The 14,072-nt window shown below is 58.9% G+C and overlaps 4 protein-coding genes across 4 annotated transcripts; 2 read left to right on the forward strand and 2 right to left on the reverse strand.

The window, feature by feature from the left end:
• Positions 1-782: 782 nt before the first annotated feature.
• On the reverse strand, positions 783-1,689 carry LTHEOB_4778 (C2H2 transcription factor; the record flags this gene model as incomplete). Its single annotated transcript, XM_035513849.1, has 2 exons — positions 783-854; positions 913-1,689. 2 exons carry the CDS (start codon positions 1,687-1,689, stop codon positions 783-785), a joined length of 849 nt encoding a protein of 282 aa, XP_035374220.1.
• Positions 1,690-4,688: 2,999 nt separating this feature from the next.
• On the forward strand, positions 4,689-4,994 carry LTHEOB_4779 (uncharacterized protein; the record flags this gene model as incomplete). The annotated part of the gene is made up of 1 exon (XM_035513850.1): positions 4,689-4,994. The coding sequence occupies one exon, from the start codon at positions 4,689-4,691 to the stop codon at positions 4,992-4,994; it is 306 nt and encodes a 101-aa protein (XP_035374221.1).
• Positions 4,995-9,087: 4,093 nt separating this feature from the next.
• On the forward strand, positions 9,088-10,686 carry LTHEOB_4780 (Acyl-CoA thioesterase II; the record flags this gene model as incomplete). Its single annotated transcript, XM_035513852.1, has 2 exons — positions 9,088-9,312; positions 9,583-10,686. 2 exons carry the CDS (start codon positions 9,088-9,090, stop codon positions 10,684-10,686), a joined length of 1,329 nt encoding a protein of 442 aa, XP_035374222.1.
• Positions 10,687-11,227: 541 nt separating this feature from the next.
• Positions 11,228-13,947, reverse strand: LTHEOB_4781 (C6 transcription factor; the record flags this gene model as incomplete). Its single annotated transcript, XM_035513853.1, has 4 exons — positions 11,228-11,283; positions 11,452-11,953; positions 12,022-13,789; positions 13,847-13,947. 4 exons carry the CDS (start codon positions 13,945-13,947, stop codon positions 11,228-11,230), a joined length of 2,427 nt encoding a protein of 808 aa, XP_035374223.1.
• Positions 13,948-14,072: the final 125 nt, after the last annotated feature.

A 14,072-nucleotide genomic window follows, 5' to 3' on the forward strand; every position in this document is an offset into this window, starting at 1 on the left:
TTCCCCCCCTCCCCTCTGACCACCTCGGCGCAGCACCAGCCAACGAAAGCTACCAGCACGCCAGGCAGAAAGTGCAACCGTCGCACACACATGCGCCGCCCTCGCTGGGCACGGGATGAGCCCGCACGTCGGGTGATCCGATCAGACGCTGACGAGAATGGCATGGCGCCCTGATTCAAGCATTTAATCTGTAGTATTTTTCAATCGTCTACTTGTCGTATTGATCATTTTTTCAATGCGTAGCAGCGGCCGTCTGACCCACTATAACTGCGGCTGTTGCAACTTTAGACTACCCTATCCCGTGCATCCATGCGGCTGTTGACTCGAAAAGTCCGCGGCTTTTCTCCCGATGCTATGCTGCCTGGGGTATGCATCTGCGCCCAAAGGAAAAAAACGCCTGTGACGCCTCCACACCAAAACAACCTTGTACAATGCCAATGCCGTGCCCTGCTCCGACCTGTCTATCCCCTCTATGCCCGTAATGTCCGCGTTGGCGACTCATGCAAGCAAAAAAGAACTTGGAACTTGCGCCTGCGCGCTATTTTCGTCCCGCCTGCCCGCGCTGCGGCTAATGCTGAGTCTTCTTTTGCCGTGACGTGCTTTTCCGTCGAGCGGCCAAATCCCTGAGATGATGCGTCGGTCTTCCTAGTCATTACAGTCGTGACGCCACGACGATCGCCATATGATTTCATCTGCCATTACCCGACGGTCTCGAGGGCCTGCTCGAAATCATGAAGAAAATAGAAATGGAAGAAGTCAAGCGATCGACCGGGGCAATGCAATTACGCAGTCGTGGTGCGCTTGCCGGGCACTGGCCGGGCGCCCTTGAGATGTATGCGCTTGACGTGGTCCCTCTGCAGCCGAAGTTAGAGAAATAGCAATTTTTAAATCGGGATTGGCGCTCCAATTTACCATGTTGTCCACTCTGCTGAAGATCCTCTCGCACCCGTCCCACTCGCACACGACGCCGGGGTTGTGCTTCGCTTCGTGCCGCGCCAGGTCCTTTTTGCTGGAAAATCCTCCGCCGGTGGCCTGCGGGCAGCCCTCGTGCCTGCAGAAGAAGGACTTGGTGTGGCGCTTGTGGTGCTTCCTGAGGTCGCAGCCGCGGGTGAAGACGGCCTTGGAGGTGCAGCCGGGGTAAGCGCACGTCCACGTGCCGTTCTTGTTCAGGTAGCCGTATGCACGCAGGTCCGCCGAGTTGGCGCTGGGCGAGATGGAGCGCGAGTACTCGGCAACGCTGCCGTCCACGGAAGGCTGCGGAGAGAAGGCGCCGGTGGACGCGGACGGCGATCTCGAGCCGCGCGGGACCAGCGTGTAGCTCGAGGGGAGGGTGCTCTCCGGCGTCATGGCTTGGGGCTGGGCGTAAGCCATGGTGGGCGTGGCGTACGGGGGTAACGAAGGAACGGCCAGTGACGGTTGCGGAGCCATCGAGTGCTGCGGGGTCCAGTACTCCTGCTGCGGGAACGAACCGTGGGCGGGAAGGGCGGGCGACTGCTGGTGGGGGACGTATCCGTTCATGGCGATGGGGTGCGGCCGGGCGTCGAGCAATTGGCGGGGAGCCATCTGCTGCATCTGGCAAGGGGCGTACATGGCGGACGACGTGGGCTGGCAGGTGCTTCCGGGGAACATGTCCATCATGGCGAGGTCCGCCTCGTTGTAGTAGTAGCCAGTGGACATTCTCGAGGGCATGAGGGTGAGGTGATAGTCTTGTACCAGCGAGGCTGCGGCGGCGGCGAGGAGATGCTGGATCAAGACGGGTTGGAGAAGGAGGAAAGGGCCAGTGAGTGGTTGGTTGGGGTGGGCGTGGACGATCTTTAAGAGGTCGTTGGAACGAGTGACTGGCGTGGGCGGTGGTCTGGTGAGAGGAGAGACTCGGTCTGCGAGGTCGAGGGGCCAGAACGGTGCACCAGGGAGCTGCAGGATATAAGGCTGAGGAGAGGTACGCAGCTCGACGTGGCGGAGCCTCGTTGTTCCTGGTCAGGGTAGGTGATTGGCCAACCCCGAATTTACGAATATAGAAGCTGAAACGGCTTAGAAGTCACGCACAGCACAAATTGCAAGGCGTCTGAATCAAGCTCCCCGGCTATCTCTGGGGCTCAGCGGTGACCGCCCTCGGATGGTCTGACCAGGTGCGTCTTGCCGGTTGCGGTAAGATGGCAGGAATCATGGATGCGCAGCGGCCATGAGTCTGGCGCGGCGGGATTGCCCAGGGGGCCCACGCCAACGGACGGCAATGGCGTAAGCTTGGGCGGGACATGGCGTTTCATAGAAACATGAGCAAGCGCAAGATGCGACCCAGACGGGCGCTGAGTCGGCGCGCGGAGGCGGGCGGGCAGGTGGCGCCGGGCAGCACTCGCGCACGCCGCCCATCCCATCAATGCGATGCGCGCGATTCGATCGGGGTGCGGGCGCAAACCGCGCGGGCTTGGGCCTGAGGGGTGGCGCGTGCTGCCGCCCAACGTGCTGGTGCTGGAAGGCGCGTTGTCGGCGGCTCTCGTCGCAGGCGGTCGTCCGCAGAGAGCCCGACGCTGGTCGTGGAGAAGCCGGGCGATGCCTGCTGGGGCGGCGACGCTCGTGGCGGGCGGCGCTCGGGGTATGATCCGCAGCGCGCACGTGTCTGGTGGGCGCGCGCAACGTCTGACAGGCACATCGGCGGTGTGGCCGGCGCGGTGGGGCGACACAAGAGGGCCGCCGTCGTCGAGGCCAGCGTAACAAAGGCAGGTGAGCCGCGGCGGAATCCTGGAAGGAGCGCGACGTGCGCGTGGGCGCGGGCGGGCGCCTCAGGCAACACTGACTAAGCACGCGCTGCGCGAGCCCTTGGACCGGATCCTCTCCTGCAGCTGCACGCCTTGCTTGGACCCTTCCGCGCAGAGCCTCATAACGGCCGGCGACCTACGCGATACGACTGCGCTGGCGATAGCCGCCGCCGCGCCCAGTCTCCGCCGTTGATGCTTCCGCCCGCTGCACGCCTGGCCAGCGCGCGCAATCCGCGTCCGCCCTCGCCCACCGCCCCCAGCAGCTGCACGAACCACCGGCCGCTGACCCTGAAGCGCGCCAAACACCGCGCGCGACTCGGCCGCCGAGCAATTCCCCGGCCGAAATAATGCGAGCGCGAGGCAGATCTGACGGCGCTGGCACGCTGGCAGCTGCCGGCGCACCTAGCCCAGCGCGGCAGCCGCACGGGGATCATCTGCAAGCTCGTGTCACTGCTCGCAAGAAATGAAGCCTTGGCCTACGTAGGTCAGCGGAGCCGCGGAGCCCTCTGCGGCTGAAGAAGACGAACACCACCGGCGACGGTGGGTGGTACGCGATCCTGCGCCGGCGCGCTTGTACCACGCGCCTGCGGTTGCCTCTTCTGCCTGCGCTCAGCTGTGGGCGCCACTGCCACCGCCGCCGACGACCCCGCGTTGCTTGCTGTTGTTCGCCCGTCCGGTCACGACTCAGAGCCAGAGGAGCTTTCCGCTTCTCGAAGCGCCAACTGCGCCATGCCCCCTCCAGCAGCCGTTGGCGAGCCCGCCAGCCCGCCCTGCTTCCAGACAAGATCTGCTCGCGAGCATCGTCATTTTTCAGCTCCCTCTTGCCGGTTTCACGTAGGCGAGTAATGCTCCAGCACCAAGCACCCGCTGCCGTCACGCCCGCGCGGACCGCAGCCGAGCCAGACGGCTAGTAATGCTGCCCCTCCTCATTCGCCCGTATCGCACGCTCTCCACGGCTCTGCGCTCCGGGACTCCCGCTGCTATTGCCCCCCCTCGCTGCCGCTGCAACGTCCGTACTCCCACCGGCGATCCGGAGACAGCCACTGCTCCCTGTGCCAGAATACGCGCGTTGTCCCTGCACGGGGCACCCACCCATATTGACCGCCATGTGCGAACAGACGTCATCATTGGAGCACGGCGAAATGCGTGATTATCATGAACTCCTCTCCGGTGCTGCCAGAAATCTCCGGCCACTTTCGCCGACCCCTTGCGCCAGACGACGATAATGCCTGGTGGGCACGCATCTCCAATCGTCTACTCGCAACGGCCAGCTTGCAACAATTCCAAATTGCCCCGTGCCAGCAAGCCATCCGCGGTCTGGCCAGTCGCCCCCCAGAGACAAAGGAATATACCCAGCTGACTTGTCTCGCGTACCTGCCGCTCTGCTCGAGTCCAAGCGCGCCATGAGACCCTGATGGCCCGCCGACCCGGTCAATGTGGTTACACCAAGATCTCTACCGCTGCGGCTCATGGCAACCCATCGATCCACAGCGGGATGGGCGCTCGCCAATCTAGCAAGCTGCGCATGTGGAGATCCACTGTGGTCGTGACGTGCCCTCCACGGAATCGCCTTGCATTCGCTCAGCCGTATCCTCCTTCCTCTATTCGCCTCGTGGGGATGCAGTGCGCTCTACGTAGTCCATGTATCCAGATTCTGAGGCTTTCATAGGAGGCTTTCGACCCGAAGTCACACGCAGAGGCCTGGTTGTGGGAGGTATATAATGTAAAAGTGAAGTCAGATCCATCTGATCATCCAGAGCAACAGTCCTTCGAGGTATATCTGAATCTTTCAAGGAATCTGGGAAAAATCCACTTCTGCCGTCATCAAAAGTTGCTTTTCTCTTTCCATAAAACTCTTCCCTTGACCCCGGAGCACGCCTCAGAATCTCGAGCCCACTTTCTCCCTCAATTTCAGCGAAGCCTACGATCACCATGTGCTACGAATGGACCAAGGTGTGGCAGTGCGACCACGGCCCCTGCCCTCAAGAGGCCCCGCTGCTTCAACTCTGCACTGTTGGCCAGCTCAACCTTAACGACCTCGAACGCCAAGACCCGAGAATTCGCGCCGGACTCACGCCCAGACAGATCCAGATGCGCGGGGCGTGCGCCTACATCGAGGATGTCCGCATCCTGCAGCCGGGCTTCTGCGCCCGCTGCCGCGAAGAGCAAGCAAGGGATCCAGCCAAATTCAACAGGGAGCTGATCTGGAAGGACGAGAAGCCAGGCACGCAGATCTGATGCCCGAATGCTTCAGTGGTTGGCGGTTTGGACCGTTGGGCAGGCTTGTTGGCGGTCTCCTATTTCCTTTTTCGGACTAGTTCTGGCAATGGATTTGCCTCTGGCGTTAGAGAGGGTTTGACCGCATTCACTCGTTTCCTCTTCTCTGATTTCCTGCTCTCACAGACACTTCATCCATTTACCTAATACCTTCGTACCAGGTGTCGGGGGGTGGGATTCACTTTTCCTGGTGTTTTGCTTTTTCTCTAGCCCAGTCGGATCGATTCCGAGACCACAATCTGCACGTCATCGCATGCAATGCAATGCAGCCATCCATCGAGATCTCTAAGCGAGATCACCTTTTCCCCGACTCGATAGTATACTTTCGGCTATGATTAGAATCATATCACATTTTGCTCAGCTCAGATCCACCACCTCGCGCGTGCCGCTGCAGCGTCCGGTGACCTTGCACGTTGCCGTGACCCACATGGATCGCTGGTAAATCTGATCGGTGGGCGGCTTCGTATTTGCATGCGGGTCGAGGTCGATCCCGTGCCTATCATCTGCAGACGTCAGCTTCGATGGTTTTCGTTCGGCATGCAAAAACGTGGGGCCACGCTGACCAACCGCAGCTGTCAACCAGTGGCGGCAAGCATTTGCCCAGTCGCACGGCATTATCTTGTACGACTACGGGTTGTTGTCCCCTCCCTGTTCTTCACGCCCCTGCATGCGTTGACAATCGCTTTCGTCGCTGGTGTGGTCGTCTGGCTCGCCCCCCGGACGTCGCTCCGAAAAGGGAAGATGGTGCATGAGGAAAACCACTGGCTGCTGCCAACGCAGGCGCCGCCGCACTAACCCCACGCCTCAGCACGCCAGGTGATCAATGCCAGCTGAAAGAAGTCGCCATTCTCAAAGGTTCTCGACCATGGCGAGTTCGGACTTGTGTCCCAACTTTGGAGAACGTGCGCTGGGGGGAGACGCGTAAGGGGATCCACTTCTGCGAGTAGTCAGTGCGATTTTTCTGCGCCATGCCCAACCGCAGCGATGCATTTTCGTATTCTCAAGAAATGACAAGAACTCACCTTACTCGAGTACCCCATGATTTTAGGGGGGATCTCCGTGGGGGCGCGCGAAAGCAAATCAAAAATAATGTTGTTCACCTGTTCAATTGCAGTGTCTCAACCACAATGATCCTTCCAGCGCCGCACGCCCAGCGCGGCGGGTAAGCTTAACCAATTCGCTGGAAAGAAAACAACTCTCGACAGCGCAAAGAGTAGTCCCCAGGCAAGTGTTGTTGTGGGCCAAACTTTCCCCAATTGCGCAAACTGCCGACAAGTCCCGGGTCGGTCCGCGCCGAGAAGGCGCGTTCGCGCGCGCGAAGAGCTCCACTTAATAGTAGACGCGTTAAGTTAGCATTGTCGCTTTGGCAGTCTCTGCTTTTCCCTCTCCGATTAACGAGCACCGAGGTCCGGAGCCACCAGAGCGATCCTCCCCGCGTCGGCAAGAACGGCACAGTGCCGTCTCCATAATTGTGGCGAATGCGAGCCTGAGGGAAGACTTCCCGACGACGGCAGCAGCGCACGCGCGCCCGACGTGAAAGTAAAGCGACCAAAGGGGGAAATGGATGGACACTGACCTGGCGGCGGGAGCTAATGCAGGGCGGAAGAGCCAGTGAGTAGCTGACAGGGCTAGCAAGGTGTATTTCAACCGCAAGCCGCGTCGCATAGACAAAGCATTACGCACGAACACGAACGGGGAACCCCAGAGGATTCCCAAGGGTCCGGGAAGCTAGATCTCGCTCGGCCGTCACGCACGCGCGTTCTGAACACGCGCCCTGCGGGTCGGTCGGGCGCATCAAACATGCGATCCCATTCCCCACTCCTCCTGATCGTTCCCGCCCGCCCGCGCCCCAAAGGATGGCGCCATCTGCCGCCCGTGCTAAGCGCGAGCCACGGCTCTTCTGGGTTGTGGGGGCCGCGATTGCGCACTGCTGCATGGACTCGGGGAGCCAAGATCCAGATCCCCCGGGAAGATCAACAGCGATTGTCGCTTTCCAACGCGGACGTTTCGCTGGGAGCAAAAGATTGTCAGTGACACCCCGGGAGATCATCACCCGCACCGCCTCGAGAGACGTCCTCCTCTTTCGTCGCGAGAGCCACGTTGCCCACATACTTGCCATTATCGTACACTGACTCAAAAAACAATGAAGCGGCGGCCGCCCCGTCGGATGTTGGCGCTGACCATCTTTACATATGCGTCCACTCGTATGGGGCAATTTGGAGAGTCATGTACACTTCCATGGAATCGGTCTGGACCGGTGTGGAAAGCGCCGCACCGTCATGCCCACGTTGCCCTGCAGCGCGATACGCACCCTGAATCCCTTGCAGCGGGCGATCACAAAAACAGTGGGCGATCACACTGTGCGCAGGGGAGCGCGCTGAAGATGGGCTCTGTTTCTTTTTTATTTTTTTCATCTTATGTGGGTATATCCACTCTTGTCGTCACGATGCTTGGCGTTTGGCGTGTATCATGTGTATTCCTGGATTTAGCAGAGACCTTGGCGCACGCGGCGCATGGTCCAGACCCCGCCGACCTGAACGTGGGCGAGCTCAAACGGGCAAAAATCATCGAGTCATGCCGATCGGTTGTCTGATGTTTGGGTTTCATGTCCAGACGCAGGGGAAAATCAAGTTTTGCGGTTGACATAATTTTCTTTATTCTTTGGTTATGTTTTTTTTTTGGTCTCCTGCGCCATTGACGTCGGAAGGAAGCGGGCGCCATCAGCACAGGGCGGACGGCAGACAAGAGACGCGGGACGGGTCGTCGGCGGCGGTGCAAATCCACACTTCACATCATCGCCTTACAGGCGTGCGGCCAAAATGGGGTGCAATCCGAATCAACTGGGTCGGAAGAGAAAGCGGCCTGCTTGATTGGCCGAGACTCAGGAAGCGAGAAATGGCCAGGTCTGGATCGCCGCCTCTGCGCCGCATGGGTTTGCTTTTGCGTTCGTCGTCATGCCTCTCCAGCTTTCTTGAATCCACACTCCGAATTTCAGCGTGGCTTTTTGTTTGGCAATGGATGTGTACGGTGCGCCGCCTCCACGTCACTGTGGATGATGGAAATAAAGGAATACTCCGTTTCCAAATAAGGCAATTCTGCTCAACATGCAACCCTATACACACCGCTTTAACGCCCCGGGCTTGGTTTCCTTGGAGAGACATACGGCTGTCCGATCTGCTACACGGAGCATGTGCTGAGATCGACAAGTTGTTCGCATGTGCGGCGTTGAGTGATGAATCATTCTGAGGGTCTGAAGAGAGTTCACCGGAAGCTCAGCCGCCTCCCGCATGTACCCTGCGCAGTCACTGAACGAGCTGTGAGTGGTCGATCACCAGGGGTTCACGACACATGTTACACCAAACAGTCTTTATTCCCGGTCTGAAATTTTTTCCGTCCAGGTTGCAACTCGCCCTTCACTCCATTCGCTGCAACCGAAGAGAGGCTCGCAACAGCCCCCGCGTACCTGCCACTTCCACGCGCCGGCAACCACTTATGCATCATGCAGGGGGGAACACGGAACAAAACGAGACGGATCGTAATCCCTGCGCCCTCGCTACCCATCTCAACGCCATCAGCTGTCTCCGTCGGTTCCCACGGCCCAAAAACCAGGGCGACACAAGAAGACATGAGGTTGACGACTAACGGATAATCTTCAGCGCACTTTCCTCTCTCGGACGAATAGACGGCAAATTCAAGCGGAAATGGCGCAATTAAGGCGTCCATATGGGAAGATCGCGACCCCCACGCTGATCACCAGAATGTACCTCGGCCTACGACGAGCGACTTGCTAATGACGCGCCAAGATCAATATGTTACTCCACTGCTCAAGCGATAAGCAAAGCTCTTCGTGTCCTCAGGCCACTCTGTCGCAGACTCCTTGACCACGCTTCTGCAACTCTGGTCTCGTTGCCATCACGCTGCAGCCTGATACGTCGCCACCTAAGCGCTCGTGCACGTCCAGCTGCAAAACCACATCCTCGGGAATCAACACCGCCACCAGTACGCATCATCGAGGACAGCATCAGTGGTGGAACCACCCATATCCGCTTTCGACATGAAATTGCCAAGAATCCCGCTGCCGCCTGACGGCCAAGACTTCGCGGAGCTGATGGCGCTGGAGAAGATTGGCGAGAACACGTTCAAATCCGCTTCCATGCCATGTCCCGGTGGGCCCAGGATCTTTGACGGTAAACTGTACATTTCGACCTTTGGCGGTCATGTGTACGCGCAGGCGGCGTGGGCGGCCGCGCAGACGGTGCCGGATGGTTTCGTAATCCATGTATGTGCTCTTTGCTTTATTGTTCCATTCCTCTTTTTCCCTATGCTTCATCCGGAAAATGCAATCCTCTCTGTTACACTTCCACAGCGTTTTGAAAACAAAAAAAGAAAATGGTGTTTTCCGGACCTGTCTCATCGGAAATAGTATCCCTTCTCATGCGGGTAGTTGGATCATTCGTCCGGACTTATTTGTCCAATGTTAAAATCCACATCTATCTAGATGTTTGCTTCATGCAATATTTTTGTGACTCCAAGCTCACACATACTCTAGAACACATCCGGCTACTTCGTCGCCGCCGGCCTCTCCAAACACGCCTTCCAATACACGGTCACGCATCTGCGCGCCGGCAAATCCTTCCTCACCGTCCTCGTCACCGTCACCCAACCCACGTCTCCCTTATCGCCTGATTCCTGCTGCTTCACGGCCACCGTCTCCTTCAAACGCCCCGAACCCGCTTCCTCCCCCATCGCGCTCAACTACCAAGACCCTCCCCTCCCCAACGACGGCGGGCCCCTGACCCCCGTCGCCGACCTCCTGCGCCATGGCAGTGATGGCGACTCCTCCTCCCACCGCCACCCTTACCCACCACACCCGCGCAGCCTTCCCGTCAAGCGCTTCGACGACCTCTCGGCCGTGCTGACGTTCCGCCCGCCTCACGCGTTTCGCTCAGCCAGCGTGCCGGGCATATGGTGGGCGCTGCTGCCGTACGACGCGTCCCCGGATCAGCAGAAGGAGCAACAAGATGGGACGAAGCAGAAAGAGTGGTCATCCCTGCAAGACGCCCGGCCGGCGGCGCGGATGATGGCGAATCTCTACACGGTCAAGGGGTCCGTGAGTGGTGGTGGATCGCGCCGGACGGGCGGAGGCCAGGATGGAGAGGGCACGGACAGCGATAGCAACAGCAACAGCAGTGGCAGCAACAGCAAATGGCGCCACATCAACCTCTCCATCTGCGCGCACCTCTACGCCAGCGACCGCGAATCGCTGTACCTAGTCACGCGCTCGCTGGGCGTGCGCGAGGCCGTCATGGCTGGCGGCGCGCGCAACGCCCTCGCCAGCATCAGCCACAGCGTCGTGCTGCACGACATGGGCGACGGCGTGGTTTTTCCGGACGCGGACAAGGTGGGAGACGAGCGGGAGAGGTGGTTCTGCCAGGAGGTGCGGACGGATCGGTGGGCGGACGGGCGGGTGCTGGTGCACGGCCGCATCTTCGACGTCGATACCGGCCGCCATGTGGCGAGCACGATGCAGGATGGGATACTGAAGGTGGATTTTGGCGGGGAGGAGGAGGGAATGGAGAGGGCGAGGGAGGCGTTGGGGAGGGGGGTTGGGGCGGAGGAGAGGCGGCGGCTGGTGGAGAAGGCGAAGATGTAGTAGAGGGGAGACGGATGATTGCCTGCTAGAGTGTGTATATAAAGTAGAGGCAAAGATTTTGGTTATTGGTGTACCCTCTTGATTAGTCGTGCAGTTCTCCACTTTCAGGAATCACACGTGGCGTCGAGCACGAATAATAGCGAGACTAATGGTCAAGTACTAAAACATATCTCCTCCGGATGTGTATCCTTATACCAGCTACCAGTACCGCGCCGCATCTCAAGACGTACGCGCTTCACTATGCATGTAGATGACCACCGCCGCCATCCCGCAGCGAAAATTGATCAGCACACTATTTCGTCCACCATGTCCTCGCCTCGAAACTACAATTTTACATTTTTCATTAAAGGTTATATTTGACAAAAGTGTCGGCTGATCCACCAGCATAGACAGACCCCTTAAACCGAGCAGCAGACCAACGCCCGCTTTTCCCCTCATGAAATCAAAATCAATACCAACATTGACCGTTTTTTTCCCATCGTTACAGTTCCATGCGCCTCGCATCAAAACATCGTATTACAACCCACTGTCCTCATTCACCTCACGCAGTTGGTACAACCCCCAACTCCGCCATCGACTCGCCCCAATTCGAATACGCTGTTCAAATCCGCATCAGCACTCTCGAACTTTGGTATTTGTTTTTCGCTCATGTTATAGGTAGCTGAAGCTGTCATCCGGACGTAAATGTCGATTTAATAATTAGACATTCGCATCCGGACGACAGCTCCATCTACCCAGAAAGAACAAGGGGGACTAAAAACTCACACATCGGCAGCGAATCCAGCTGCGGCCAAAAATCCAGATCCCAGTCCAGCTGCTGCAAATCTCCCACACTGCTCCCATCGCCGTCGACCTGCGGTTCGGAATCCCCGCCGCCACCAGCAAGCAAGATGGCGCTATCGCTAGGCAGCGCGCGAGGGCTGAGGACGGGGTTGACGCCGTTGACGCCGTCCGACGGATGCAAGCCATCAGGGCCGTTCGCTTGCGAGAGCGACGCCGACGAGCCGTTGGACCCGGCGGCGGTGCCGTTGGCGTTGGTGCTGGAGGCCGAAGAGGCCTGCTGGCGGCTGAGCTCTTCGCGGAGTTCCTCAAGGATAATGCTGTAGCGCATGCTGGGAGCGTTGGCCTCGGTGACGTCGACCAGGTACTGCTGGCAGGTGTCGGCGAGGGACAGGAGGTCGCGGTGTTGGAACAGGATGTCGATGCCCTGGCGGCGGTGGTGGAGAAGGTAGAGGTAGGTGATGGCAAGGGCGTTGAAGGCGACGTACTGCATGTGCAAGGGCGGTTAGCATGAACAGCCTTTCGTGGGGATTGCCAGTGGGAGTAGATACGAACCTGAGTGAACCAGAAGGACGAAAATGGTTGACCTTCGGTAATGTAGTTGAGGACCATCTCGATTGCAGTGCGTGCGGCGGCAAGACATTCCTCGACACAGTCCCGTGTGGCGGGATTCGGAGACATGGAATGATATCCATATTTTGAAAGATTAAGTAAGAAGGGCCGGTTGACAAGCATGACAGCATGTGCATACGCTAGTTTTAGTACTGTCGACTGGCGGCGGAATATAGGTATCAGACTCGACGGCCTGATTGCCCCTGAAAGATAGGCGGGTAGCTCGGCTTTCCAGTTCCGCAGGTCTTTGTTGTGTTTCGATGCCGATGCTAGGCGCTCCGATTCTGTCCTGGAAGGCATGGTGTACTGCTCTTTGGCAGCTCTTCCGACTATCCTGGTCAATTTGGAGTGGAAGATGGCAGCATCCTCAAGGCAGTCATTCTGCCCGGGCGAAATAATCTCGGTAGCTTTGAGATCTTCGTCATTGACTGACAGAGGATACTCTTGGCTGATGTCGTCGTCTTGAATCCACCTTGGCCTGCCGAACATGACTGACATGTAACGGTCTGTAGTGTACATTGACCAGAACAGACGTCTTTGGGACTCGCGGACGATAAGCGACTCGCTCCTGTCGCCCAAGCTGCGTCTACGGTGCAGACCAAGGGCCATGGCCAGTTGCACCGTAGTACCAAATGTGAACCAAGCTTGGTTCGACCTTGCTGTGCTGAGCAGGTAGTGGACTAACGCAAATCTGGCCTGGACTGACTCCAGAGTGGCGGGGCCAGTCTCCTTGGATAACAAAGACTGCGCTTCCCGATAGTACATCTCGCTTTCTCGGCGAATATCTAGCTCAGGGTCCTTGATCTGGCTGAGGCAATACAAGGTGGCTATTGAGAGGACTACCAGGACCACGGCCTTCTTCGCTGGGTGTAGGGAATTGTGCGGATCATGCATTGCAGCAAGCCAACCCTCGACGGTAGGGCGGTGGAGGAACCTGTACGTCGGAGCAGCAAACTCAAAATATCGGGTAAGGAGGTACTCGGTACGATCTGCGGAAGGGAGAGACAGGCCCGGGCCCAAGGTCGGCGGCGCATCCTTGTCTCCGTAGTTGAAGATGGTGGCGTCTTTGGGGCTCGCATGGTTCGAATCGTCGTGCAGCTTTTCTTTGAGGGCGCGGGCCTGGCCCAACTTCCTCAGAGCTCTTCGCAGCCAGGCGACACTGGAGCTTGGGCCAAGATAGTGACCATCAAAGTTTCCGTCGGGCTCCGGGGAGGGGCGTCGGGAGGGGTCTTTGCTGGTCGGGTCATGCACGGCCGGAGGACGCCATTGGTCAGCAGCGGATAGCAACGGCCGCTGTTCTACCGTCGCACCATTCGGTTGGGGTTGCTGAAAAGTCGGAAGCGGGGGTAAGAAGGACGGAGGCTGCTGCGTCTGGGAGAAAGTGTGGCCGGGCGACTGGACTGGCATGCCGTAGGCAGCACTCATGGAATGGTGTCTTTGGGCGGCAACCTCAGGGGAAGGCAGGCCTCGGTTGAGGGGCGGAGACGGGACATTGGCGGCATCCGAAGTGCGGGTAGACGACGGGCGGCGGTCTCGTTCGGCAGCGAAATGCACATCGTGGGACTCGGCGGCGAGGACCAGAGCATCGAGGCCGCGCGACGGCGGCGGCGTCGAGAAACGGCCGCGGGTGTAACTGGCTAGGTAGGTGCAGGGCTTTGCGGCCTTCTCACACGAGGGACATGGTTGAGTGCCGGTACAGCGTTTCTTCTTCCTGGGCATGGCAGTCAGTGGGGCGTGGGGCATGGGGGACGGCGGGGGATGTGCGTACGCTTTGCAGGCGTCACATGCGCGGGTGATCTTCCTGCGCTTTTCGGGATGCTGGGCTTGGGTGGTGGACGAGGCGGACAACGGCGACACAGCAGCAGCCATTTGGGCGCGGAAAAGATTGCGGACGCGGCGGAACAGCTGGGAGGGTGCGGCTTTAGTAGTTCCGACAAAAAGCGAGCCTCTGCGTGCGGGGCGCGGGAGCCCCAGATCTGCTAATCCTGGCACCA

This window comes from Lasiodiplodia theobromae (genome assembly GCF_012971845.1).
Source record: "Lasiodiplodia theobromae strain AM2As chromosome Unknown scaffold_13, whole genome shotgun sequence".
NCBI lineage: Eukaryota > Fungi > Ascomycota > Dothideomycetes > Botryosphaeriales > Botryosphaeriaceae > Lasiodiplodia > Lasiodiplodia theobromae.